The sequence below is a fragment of the Lathamus discolor genome, chromosome 5 (genome assembly GCF_037157495.1).
Source record: "Lathamus discolor isolate bLatDis1 chromosome 5, bLatDis1.hap1, whole genome shotgun sequence".
Lineage (NCBI taxonomy): Eukaryota > Metazoa > Chordata > Aves > Psittaciformes > Psittacidae > Lathamus > Lathamus discolor.
This window is the reverse complement of record NC_088888.1, coordinates 110,549,931-110,562,265: the sequence shown is the minus strand read 5'-3', so window position 1 is coordinate 110,562,265 and position 12,335 is coordinate 110,549,931. Positions and strand designations below refer to the sequence as shown.

General features: G+C 42.4%; 1 protein-coding gene across 2 annotated transcripts in view; it reads right to left on the bottom strand.

The window, feature by feature from the left end:
* ELP3 (elongator acetyltransferase complex subunit 3) overlaps window positions 1-12,335 on the bottom strand; it is a 96,938-nt gene that overhangs the window by 75,734 nt on the left and 8,869 nt on the right. For both annotated transcript variants that reach the window (XM_065681916.1, XM_065681915.1), the window contains exon 7: window positions 11,325-11,479. In XM_065681916.1, coding sequence (XP_065537988.1) covers window positions 11,325-11,479 — 155 coding nt within the window. The remainder of the gene's footprint in view (window positions 1-11,324; window positions 11,480-12,335) is intronic.

Here is a 12,335-nt window from a genome sequence, read left to right as displayed (position 1 = left end):
TTTACAAGTAATTACATGCCCTTCCAGGCTACCAAACCCACACAGGTCACTTCTGAAGTGGGGAAAAAGCCCCTGCATGAGGGTCCTCAACCCCAAACAGTATTCTTTTCAAACCCATTTGTCAGTTTATGGTGTAAAATAAAAGCTTGGAAAAAAATATGCTCAGCACAATGAGAGAAAATTGGAGACGCTTTAAGCTGTGAAGTTTTAGAAACCATTAAATGTATTTCTCAGTCACAATTTGGGGATTTCTGGCCAATATGCCAGGATAAACACTAAATACAGACTGCTACTCTTTGCTTTAAGCACTGATTCTGTGCAGCACAGTGGCCTTCACCCACACAGTCTTTCAAGGGGAGAAAAGCAAAAGGCTTTAGGCTGCCTTTGGTTAATATTTCATTTTGGTCAACTTTGCCTTTCCAGTATCTTTTTGCCAAGCAATATAAAATCTAAAACCAAGTAGCTCTTAGCCCCATTTCACTGTCCCTTATGTGGATTCCAGTACAATTATGTGACCTTTAGTTAAATTCTGCCTCTACCAGGCAATCGATATCAGCTATTCCCACAGGACAGGTTTTACTCTACATCCCGCTCTCATTTTAGCCAAGTGCAGGGAAGCAAAGTAACACATCCCATGAACAACAAACCGTGTCACCACAGTGACGCTGAAGCACAAGCAGCTTGTCAGCCTGCTACATACAGCAAAACAAAGACTGTTATAAAACTTGCTGGAGGAGATGCCCAAGATTTGCTCTTGATTTCTGGTATCTTTGTTGTGCAATTTACTTCAGGGAAACTTGAAAAAACAACAATTTAAATGTCTGTTGCCAAATCAATAATGATCAACGATTAGGTCCTAATTATACAGACAGTTTACCATGCAATAGTCAATATGTAGTTATAGATGCACATTGAAAAGGGAATTGAGAGAAAAAAATCCTTTTACCTACAATTATGAAAGAAATGACACAACAGTCTTTTGTATTAAATCTAAACTGAAGTTCAAGTTTTTCTTCCTACAGCTGATGAAACAAGACAGCACTAGGTGAGACTTTTATATATTTTTGTAAAAGTCTGGTTCTAATTTCAGTTCTGATATTGCCTGGCTGTGGCCTAGGGAGAGTTGCGCATTCTTCGCAACAACCACTTCTTGCTGTTATTGAGGAAAATAACCACTTCTGCCGCTGTGGTGCTGCATAGAGTTCCGACAACTCTATCTCCTAAAAGCTATTGCAGCATAAAGACAGTGTCCAGCAAAGACCTTGCTTTGCAGCTTCTGCATCTCCCTATTAAACAGAATTCATCTCGCCCCCATCCAACACTCCAATATAAACATTTAGCTTGAGGAAGGAAAAAACAACTTGATTGTTGCTTTGAGGAAACAAAGAAATTGTATCAATAAAATTATAAACAGAGCTAATAAAAAGCAGTCATCAGCCAAAACTGCCAATGAAAAGCTATGGTTTATGTAATCTTGTTCTCTTGCAAAGCAACTCCGTTGCTAAAAAGCTGGCAGTATGATCTCCTCAAATGGCTACAAACCCATACACTTGTTTTCTCCATGCTCATAAAACCAGAGGCAGAGGCTTGCTGCAGTAGACTGCAAGAAATGGTGGTGCCATTTCCCTGGCTCCATTCACTGTCCATCATAGCTCCAACTAAGGTGCCAACAGCTACTCAATTTTTAATGGTGATTGAGCTCATTGCTTTCGAAAACTACTTCAGATTTTAGCTGCTACACTAGCTTAAAGTTGTGTCTTTCCTAGGCACACACATCCCTCTCAACTCCAGCGAAGAGGTGCTGGTCCTGAGGAGCAAGATCCTTCTAAGGAGTAAAGTCAAACATTTCCTATCATGGCCACAACCCCCTGTGAATGGCACAACCTGGCTTACAACAAGACAAATACACCAGAGAGGAGACAAAGAGTGCAACCAAAGGTGAGCAACCATTTGTGTCTTCTTAGAGGTGGGAAAAAGCAAAGACCTGAAAAGCAGAATAGGACCAAGAACCAACACTGGAAGAAATAGGAGTACATTGCAAAAAGCTACGCTGCATCAAACATCAGCAGGAGCTCAAGGAGTCATAAGTCAGAGATGAAGAAGGAAACATGTCCTCTTGCCCAAGCCTGCAACGGAGCCAAGAATCTTGGCATGGGATCCAGCTGATGGACGCAAACACCCACACTGAGCTGGCAGTCAGCAGCGCCCAGGCAACAGAGCCCAGAGACGCAAACCAAGCACGGGTGCCTGCTTTGGCATAAGCTGGATCCTGCTCTAGGCTCTGCTGGCTACATCTTAGCTGGCTGTAAGGGGAGATCAGGCACCCAGTTCACATAGAAATATCAGAATTGAGCTGTCTTATCCCACATCTCACCTCAGAGCTGTTCGCATGTTCCAATACTTAAAGAGTGGCTATGAAGAAGATAGAGACCCACTTTTTAGAAGGAGTCAGACAGAAAAGACAAAGGGTAATGGGCACAAGTTATTCCTGGGGAGATTCCAGTTGCACACAGGAAAATTCTTCACAATGAGAACAATCAGCCGTTGGAATAATCTCCCCAGGGAAGTGGTGACTCCCCAGCATTGGACACTTTTAAGCTCTGGCTGGACAGGGTTATGCTTTGGGTCATGCTTTGCCTGGGTCATGCTTTGCCTGGGTCATGCTTTGCCCGGGTCATGCTTTGCCAGGAGAGGTTGGAGCAGATGATCCCTGAGGTCCCCTCCAACCTGGGATTCTAGGATTCTTAAGATCTCTGGAGGCAAACAAGGCAAAGGTTTTGCAAGAAAAAGAAAACCAGGTAATCGCATAATCCAAGCCCAGGCCAAATTCAGGCTGCAAAAACACTCCCAGCTCTGCCAGTTTTCAGCTTTTGAGTACTTGACTTCACAAACTGATGGGCCATGAGGAGGCACCGAGTCCCAGAGCACATCAGCTGCAACACATTGCAGAAAGACATATTTCAAAAGCAAAAAGCCTCTGCTCTGCCTACTACAGCATTCACAAAACAGTCCCAGGAAAACCACTTCTTGACATCCTTCCATAGGAGTATGAAAATTAAACCTGCTTTCTTTCTTCCATACTTAACTGCACTCACCATGTTACTAGAAAATGACTTTTCTTTCAAATTAATTTAGCACTGTTGAAAGGCAATGGATCTCAGTTTACAATATCAATGAGGCAAGCACAGCACAGCTGAGGGAACTATAAACCACATCTCACTCTTCTACCAGCCCATTTCAATTTGGGCTGGAAAGCAATCTCTGCTGGAAGAAGGAAAATACATAGTGCAGGTCCTGCATTAGCTCTCCAGGGCATGGGAGTATCAGTCGAAGATCCTTTGCATCCTAACAGAGCTCAAAGCAATTGCTAACGCATGATCTTCTGCCCACTTGGAAAATCAGAATACAAAAGCACTTAAGGCATGCTCCTGTAATACAGGCATCGGTGTAATACTTTCTGTGTCAGGAAGGAAATTAACCCAGAAAACTTATTTAGTACATGCCATGCCACCTCTACGAGACGTTAACTGTGGATCACTAGCACAATTTGAAAGAGAACCATATCGTTGTCAGGCCAGGTTCATATTCATACAGGTAACCAAGCCATGTATAAAATTCCATCTCCAGTTACCAATCTCAGCTGACCACTCAGATCCCATCCTCACATTAACATGTCAGCACAGGTCACTGGAGAACTTGTTATGCTTGCCAAATTACACACGCACAGCAGTGAAGCAGCAAAAATGAGAAAAGTATTCCCTTTGGCAGGTGTTCAGCAGTAATTTGCTGAAAACGTACAAAAAAAAAGGCACTAAAATTCATTATTTAGCTTTGACAATGTCATGACCGCAAGGGCCATCATCCCTTCCACTGGTGCAGGATAAAATATGGATCAATAGCATTTACAGATATTGCTAGATCTCCTGTAGCTCAGATTTCTGTTATGAATAAATACTACCACCCTGTAAACCTTTGACAAACATGTATGTGGTTCCAGCATCCACACAAATATGTGAGTACGGCTTCCTCAAATCTACCCTCCTTAGTCACTTCTGTTCAGTCACAAACCTGAATATTTCACATGCAGGAGAAAATGCTGTGGAAATATTGAACAGGACAGATAACTGGATAGGCAATCACTTTCCATAGCTGCAGGAGGAACAAAAGAAGATGAACAGCTACCCATAATAAGATTAGGATCTCACAAAATGATTTGCACTTACACATCCTCCAAATAACACACTCTTCAGCTTCTAGAAGTTGGGTCTTGCAGTAGAAAATACGCAATGAAAAGTAACAGAATTACAACAAAGGGCAGTCAGCTTTGGGTAAATTTAGAAATCAAAATGGTTTGGCTTGAAGTAACCTTAAAGCTCATCTAGTTCCAACCCCCAGATTTCTTGTAGGCCCCTTTAGGTTTCAGAAGGCTGTTCTAAGGTCTCTCCTCAAATTTCCTCAAATTCTGCAAGTTGGAAAGATGTTACCCATACTGAAGGCATTCAGAGGTAAACACTCAACAATAAACAGGTTTTAAATGGCAAACATGGCTCCTGAACCATGTCTGAGTCACATCCAAAGCTGGAAACAAAGAAAATCTGTCTGCTTCACCAGAAGTAGTTAGGAACAAGCCCCCAGATCTCTGGAACAAAAGGAAATTTAGGCAGAATCTCTGTTATAAACGACCTGGCACTAAAACAACAGCCAGTTATCTCCTGCCTGGCACAGAGGCGCAGAAAAATCACTGCCCAGTCAGATGTCCTGAGGGATTTGACAGACAAGGTCTAATGGATACAGCCACAGCAATTTGCAGTGTGGCTGCCTCCTGCTATTTGCTTCCTTCTCTGCCAGAAGCTGCTGCCGACTCGGGAGGGGATGCAGAACTGGATTAAGTACCCACACACCTCGGTTCCCCAGATTACTGATAGAATAGGAGCTTAAGCCAGCAATTACAGCAGTATGCGCTGGAGCTTCCAGAGCCTACCTGTCACACACCTGCTCATTACGGCAAGTCAAGAGGTGAGATCTGACTATCAAATTCTGGCAATTTATAGTGGGGCAATTTAACACCCTGAGCTCCCCACAGCCAAAGATTCTTCTTAAATCGCTGTACGTTCCAGATGACATTAATTTGCCACAGGGTGAACACTGGCAGCTGAAGGGTAGACAGTTATGTTTAGCTGCTTGTTTAGGAAGCAGTAACCTCAAGCAGAGGGTCAAGGTAGATAAAAGGAGAACACTAACCTCTTAAATCGCCCCAGCATGAATCACTGGAGCTTGTGAGTCAAAGCTCTCAGATGTTTTTGCTAGAGTCAGAATTAGTACTCAGAAAGCATAATAAAGATACATTAGTGTAACAAACAACTATATGTGAATAGAGCCACCCAAATTATAGGAGGGCATCTTCTCTGCCTCTGCTCATAGGGCAAAACAGGTTTGCTTAAACATCTTTTCTTGAGATTCACAGTGCACTAGAATTACCCACTAGTGAAATACAGATGCACAGCCAGCTGCAACAGCACAGCACAAATATGACCACTTGTTACCCCACCTAAGTTCATTGCAGCTCTGTGCCCTCAAAGTCAAGCAGATGGGCTAAACCTTCGTAAAATTACAGGACAGCTGCAGTAATACTGGACTTGCCTGCAGAAACCTCCATCTTATCAAAGTGATTTGGGTTAGAAGAGACCTTAAAGATCATCAGTTCCACTGCCCTTATCATGGGCAGTGACACCTTCCACTAGACCAGGTTGCCAAAATCTTCTAACAAAACTCCTGAAGTCTTATTTGGGGAATTTAAAACAGATGTCAACTTTGAAAATAAAGTGCAACCTTTTAAAAGTAGATTTATTCCTTACTATAGAAAAGCAAAATTAGGAGCTGCTTCGCTGTCACCCTTCCTGATCGCTATATTTCTTGTGGAGAAACTGCAGTTTCTATTAGAAAAATGACATACATGAAACCTAATGTGGGTATTTGAGAAAAAGAACAGAATGGTCTTTCCAGAAAACATATCATAGAATTACAGAATGGTCTGGATTTGAAGGCACCTTAAAGCTCATCCAGTTCCAATCCCCTGCCATAGGCAAGGCCGCCTTCACTCGACCTGGTTGTTCCAAGCCCCATCCAACCTGCCCTTGAACACTGCCAGGGATGGGGCAGCCACAGCTTCTCTGGGCACCCTGTGCCAGGGCCTCACCACCCTCACAGGTAACAACTTCTGCTTAAGATCTCATCTCAATCTCCCCTCTGTCAGGTTAAAGCCATTCCCCCTTGTCCTGTCCTTACAGGCCCTTGTCCAAAGCCCTTCTCCAGTTTCCTTGTCACCCTTTTAGGCACTGGAAGCTGCTCTAAGGTCTCCTTGAAGCTTTCTCTTCTCCAGGCTGAATAAGCCCAGCTCTCTCAGCCTGTTTCCATAGCAGAGGTGCTCCAGCCCTCGCAGCATCTTCATGGCCTTCCCTGGACTTGCTCCAACAGCTCCACATCCTTCTTATGTTATCATCAGTTAACCTCACCAAACACATTTTTATCAGGTTGCTCTGATCTGGTGTCTTTGAGAGGAGTGATTTCCAGTTGGGTTTCAAAAAGCATCAGAAGCTTCATATATCAAACCAACTGCTGGTGAAAGTGCCAGTGCTTGAGGTTTTTTGTCCTTCCTTGGATGGGCTAAGAGTTCTTAAACTGTACACACAATAACCTAAGGAATGGTTATTGAAAACCCATGTCTTCTCTTTCACAGCAAAGGCTCTGAAGTAGCTGGCTCTAACTCCTTACTGCTTGCCAAAAGATCAAAATGGCTTTTGGGATACCTAAGGGGGATTTCCTCATGCATAATGAAAGTATTTGTGGCAGTGGGAATACTCAGCAGAAGACACAGCTAATGGTGGGAACACAAAGGGACACCTGGCAAAAATGATCCATGACAAGCCTAAGAAAAAGAGTTTCATGGCAGAGTCTGGTATTAGAAGCTGCAATTTCTCCATGAGGAATCAAACACAGTCAATGGTATTTACTTCTGCAAGTGCTGAGCTTCAACATGTGATACAGGTGGAGAATGAACCTTTTAAGAGACTACTGACTGATGAATGGTACAAAGCTAAAACAGTCTTGGATTATGGACCTATTATGACATCAGTTATGATGTTAGCCACACACCTGAATACTGTCATATAAATATCACGTACACTAGAATTGCAGAACATATGGTTCCAGCAATCCTATCCCCTTCTTACTTTGCCATTAACAATGTGATTTACAACCAGATCGAACATCAGCCAACACATGATACTGTTAAAACAAATTATAAAACCCCACATATCTGTGCATTTTTAAATACCCTAAGAGAAGCAGGCTTGATGCTGCAGTCCAAGGTGCTGCTACGGTGTACAGCCCAGAGAGACTTTTCTGACACCTGCTTTTCTCTTAGAATCATAGTATGGTTTGGGTTGGAAGGCACCTTAAAGCTCATCCAGTTCCAAACTCCTCCCATGGGCAGGGACACCTTCCACTAGAGCTGGTTGCTCCAACCCCCGTCCAACCTGGCCTTGAACACTGCCAGGGATGGGACCGCCACAGCTTCTCTGGGCAACCTGTGCAGGGCCTCATCACCCTCACAGGGAAGAACTTCTTCCTAATTTCTAATCTAAATCTCCGCTCTTTCAATTTAAAGCCACTCCCCCTTGTCCTATCCCTACATGCCCTTGTAAAAAGTTCCTCTCCAGCTTTCCTGTGGGTCCCTTTACGTATTCTCAACATAGGCAAGTTCTCCTTCACTAATTAAAAGTCATATCCTGGCTCAGAGAAGAGCTGCTCAGCCCTGGGAGTTAAGTGGTGACTCATGGCTGCAGTTAAATATGCCCAGCACCTCTAATGACTCATGGGTCAGGTGAGAGGAGCAAAATGATGGGGAGCAGCAATCCTCATTTGCATGTGCATTTTACTCCTTCTTGGTTCATTGTCCTCACAAAAGAGCAAAGGCAGCCGCAATCTAGTCAACACTTTGCCGTGATGCGAACAACTCCCAGAGAGAGATGTATTTCTCTAGAGTACGAAAAGAAAAATCTGTTTTGTGATATGTCTTACTGTGATTCTTTCACACTAATTACAGATCTCCTCCTCACAAAGTCCAAAACCTTGCTTGACAGGCATCCAGAAGTGCACTGAAATCTCCTAAGTGGTGTTCTCTGCAGATAAAAATTAAAACTTCTCAGTCTTATTGTACACACTTTACAAAACAAAGGTTCCCTCTGGCTCTGCAATCCTTTACTCATTCCTTGGCCAAGTTATTTCTCAAGCATAACAAAGCACCTCAAGCAAAGACTTCTGTCTGAATAGTCTAAAAAGTGTTTATTACCGCAATAGGGAGCTGCTACAGAAATATTAAACACCAGCGACACTTTCTCAGAGAAGTCATTTCTTTCCTTCTGTCGCAATGGAGTTGCTATGAAAGCCGAGCTGTTTCTCTGTCTTTTTTTAAGCAATTGCACATTTGGTTGGTGTTGCTTTGGATTTTCCACAGCAATGTGCTCCAGATGACCCTGCTTGAGCAGGAAGGTCAGAGTATATCACCTCGGGTGGTCCCTTCCAACCTCCATCATTCTGTGAGTTCATGTATGGAAATACAGTCACTTCTACACTCATGTCCTGTCCACGCATCCATAAAAACTGTCATCTTAACTCTTGCAAAAAGATCTCCTCCTGCTTTATAAATAGAGGTATAGAGGGAGCTCTTTGCACTGCCAGGTCAGTTGCCCAGTTCACAACAATGTAGCTTAGATGCCCTGAGCCATCCCATGAGGATCCTGCTCTCTCCACTGACACAGTTTCAGTCTCATTTATTCAGCAGCAGCTGGCTAGAGCAGTGTCCCACTTCCCTGAGACAGATCACTCCCAGTCCACATCATTTCTCTCACAGAGGCACGGCTGCGTTTGCAGCTGTGTGATTTACCATGATGCTGGATTTAACATAAGACACTGTGTCTGCAAGAAAGCAAAAAGCCCACTCAGGATATCCACTGGAGTCCAACAGCCAACAGAGTTTGACGGTTTATGTCTTTTGTCAGCCTTGCAGTGCCAGTTCCTGGTGAGAAATAGCATACACCTCCCTGGTAGGCAGCGGTTGTACTGTACTGCTTGAAACTGCACAGAGTCACATCCTTTTTATCACATTAACTAGGACCAGAAGCTGCAGTGCACTGATAAAGACTAAGTATTATATGAAGACGATTAAAAATTACATCAGGAGGAGGATGCCAAATTAATGAGCCCTTCAGTGCTGCAGAAGTCATGCTGTACCAGTCAGCATGTTGCTGTCACTGGAAAGACAGTGTTTGGACACAGAAGCAGACCTGAGGTTTAGGACAAAGTAAAGAAATGACTGGACAAAAGGGGAAAAAACTGTGTTCACGGTTAGGTGGTCTGTTGTCTATGTAGATAGATGCTCCACTAGCCTAATCAAAGGTCATATTCAGGACTTTCAAAAAAGCAACCTGGCTGAAGGTCTTTTTTCCCATTAGGGAATCATTGTACAAAATCTAAAAATAAGTAATGATCTGCAAAAGGAAGAAAAATTTGAAGACCACCATAAACCCATTCAAAGTAAGGGATCATACAGACCATCTCCCAGGTTACTGCTGAATGCCATGCCCACAGTATAAAACAAGTAAAATACTGTCACCATTCCCCATGCAGCATAGCCTCTACTGATGGAAGAAGTGGGGGAGAAGAGCTGAATCGTCATGTACAAAGAGAAATAAACTTAATCTTGAATGTTTATTTCAAGTAGCATTGACCATCTTGAAACAGTACTGCAGTGACACAGTGCAACAGCCAAATGCAAGCAGCACAAAAAGTAAAAGGTCTGATTCATCTTGAACCCAATTTCCGCTCCTCTAGAATATTTAGGAAGTGCAACTTGAATAACTCCCACATACTTCCATTTACTAAGCATTTAACATGAAATTTATGTTAAAAATATAAACCTTTATTTATCTGCTGGAAAAACCCACACACTGTTAGTGCAGGTTTTCTCACATTCCTTGATCTGTGCACTTGCAAGGCAGTGCACTGACTTCAGCGTCACTTCTTTTTGGCATGCACTTAAAATCACTTGGTTGAATGGTCTGTGTCGTAAATAGCTTCCTCAATCAGTAATGGCCAGGCTACACAAAAAATAATTTTAGGTCCGATAAAACACCAGCAGCAGACAAGATATGGAATAAACACATTCTGAGCCACCTGATGTATGTATAAGCATAGCATTAATTTGAATACGCAACCTGCAAACACCACCCCTCTTCCATGATGAGCTGTGTCCTTCAGTGCTCACAGCCAGGGCACTAGAGCAACAGAAAAGCAATTTTCTTCCTAACTTGCTCACTATTTTATCTCAATAAAATCCACTTGGGAACAGCAGCACAGCACTTTTTGCCTAGTCTTTGAATGACAAGGAAAAAGAAAAAAAAAACTAAAACCCAAAGAAAACCAGCAGAAGTGTTTGCTGCCCTCCAGAGGAAAAGCAAATGAAATTACAACTTTCAAATACGAAAACAGACATGAAGCTACAAGGCACAGACTAGTCCAACTTACTTTTAAAACCATTTTCTTTAGTAGATGATAATGGTATCAAGGAAAATCCACCTGACTGAACAATGACAAGCAAACTAAAACTGCCAGTAAGGACGCTCACCTAGTTTTAACACCTCCAAAACGTCAAATCTCTCCTTTTTCTTCTCAGTGTTACACTGCAAATACACTGAAAAGTTAGGTATTTAATGACCCAAAGCATACGTAACATAAATCAGCCTCTGGTTTTCAGTTCTTCTGCTGTAAAATAAGAAGAGCATTTCCCTGTCACACTGAAATACTGCAAGGGTAACTGTGTTTGATGCTGCAAGGGGCTTGGAGCTCCTGAGCACTGACGCTCTCAGGGGTGAGTCATTCCTTGCGGGAGCTGACGTCTGGCCTCCCTCCAAGGCAGGATCAGTTCCCCCTGCCAGCTAAAGGCAATAAATCCCACGGCAATGTGATTTGTCACAACTCCACACCAAGGTGATGAGGCATAAAAGGTAGAAGTCTACATGGAATGCCAAGAAACCACAAGTGGCTTAGCACTTCCTACATGAGAAAACAGATAAACCATGGCCCAGCCTTCTCCTTGTGCTATGCAGTACACAGAGCAGGGCTCCAAGTTGAGCTATAAATATTCTATGCCTAAATATGTATTTGGATAAACATTAAAAAAAAGTTTTGCTGTCAGTATTTTTTGTTCTTACACTAGCTAAAGAGCACTTTTAAACCATTACATGAAGGAAACCCAAAAAGCTTACCTGACGGCCTCTGCGACATTATTGGAAGTGTGACCTGATAAAGCATCATGAAGGTTTCTGATAAAGTAATCGCGGTAGTCTTCAGGCAGGGCCATGAATGTGCCACCCATCACAATAAACTCCACTTTATCCACACTGTGGCCCAATTGCTTCAGCTGTAAAATTGAAAGTACTATGGAAAAATTATCCAGACTTTTTTAGAAGACTTCTCTGAAAACACTGACATTCTTACACCGTGTTTCCTTCTTTAGTTGTGGTATCTTTTAGCAATGACAAACCATTAATACTTTTGTAAAGACTTCTTAAAAACCCTCCCCAAAATATAACCCTCAAAGTTACCTTTCTATTGCAAGAGCACAGTATAGATACTGAGCCTAGCATAACAGGTTTTCTTGACAAAGCAGAATCATTTGAACCTAGCCTCTTGCTGACAGAGTTACACTGGTTCCAGTCTGAAGCTAGCTTAGATTTGACTGACAAAGTTTCCTTGCATCTGCTTCAACCCATGTAGAACTAACTTCCTTACAAACTTGAGAGAATGGAGGACTACACTGAATCCATGACAGATTTTCCAATGGATTTAGAGATAAACAGGAAACCAGTCAAAGCAGAGCAGGATTAAGAAATTCTTCAGATCTTCTAACTCTCCAGAAAAGACCCCAATAAACCATTTTGGTATGAAAGCTACTATTTGAGTACTAAATTCTCCAATTGTAAGTAATTACCAAGAACTAGCAATTGCCACAGAAGTTCAGTACAATTTATTGTAATACAATCTCCTATATAAGGTATATAAGGTATATAAGGTAAATATAAGGTATTCTTCACAACAGGTAAGATCTTACAAGAGGCTCAAAACTTCTAATTTATCTAACAGAAATGACAGATTAAAGGTGTAAAAATAATACTTCTGTGGGGATCAAGTCAGGCTAATGTAGAATTACAGAATGATGAAAAAGGTGAGGCTGGAAAGGACCTCTGGAGATCCCCCAGTCTTATCTCTCTTCTCAA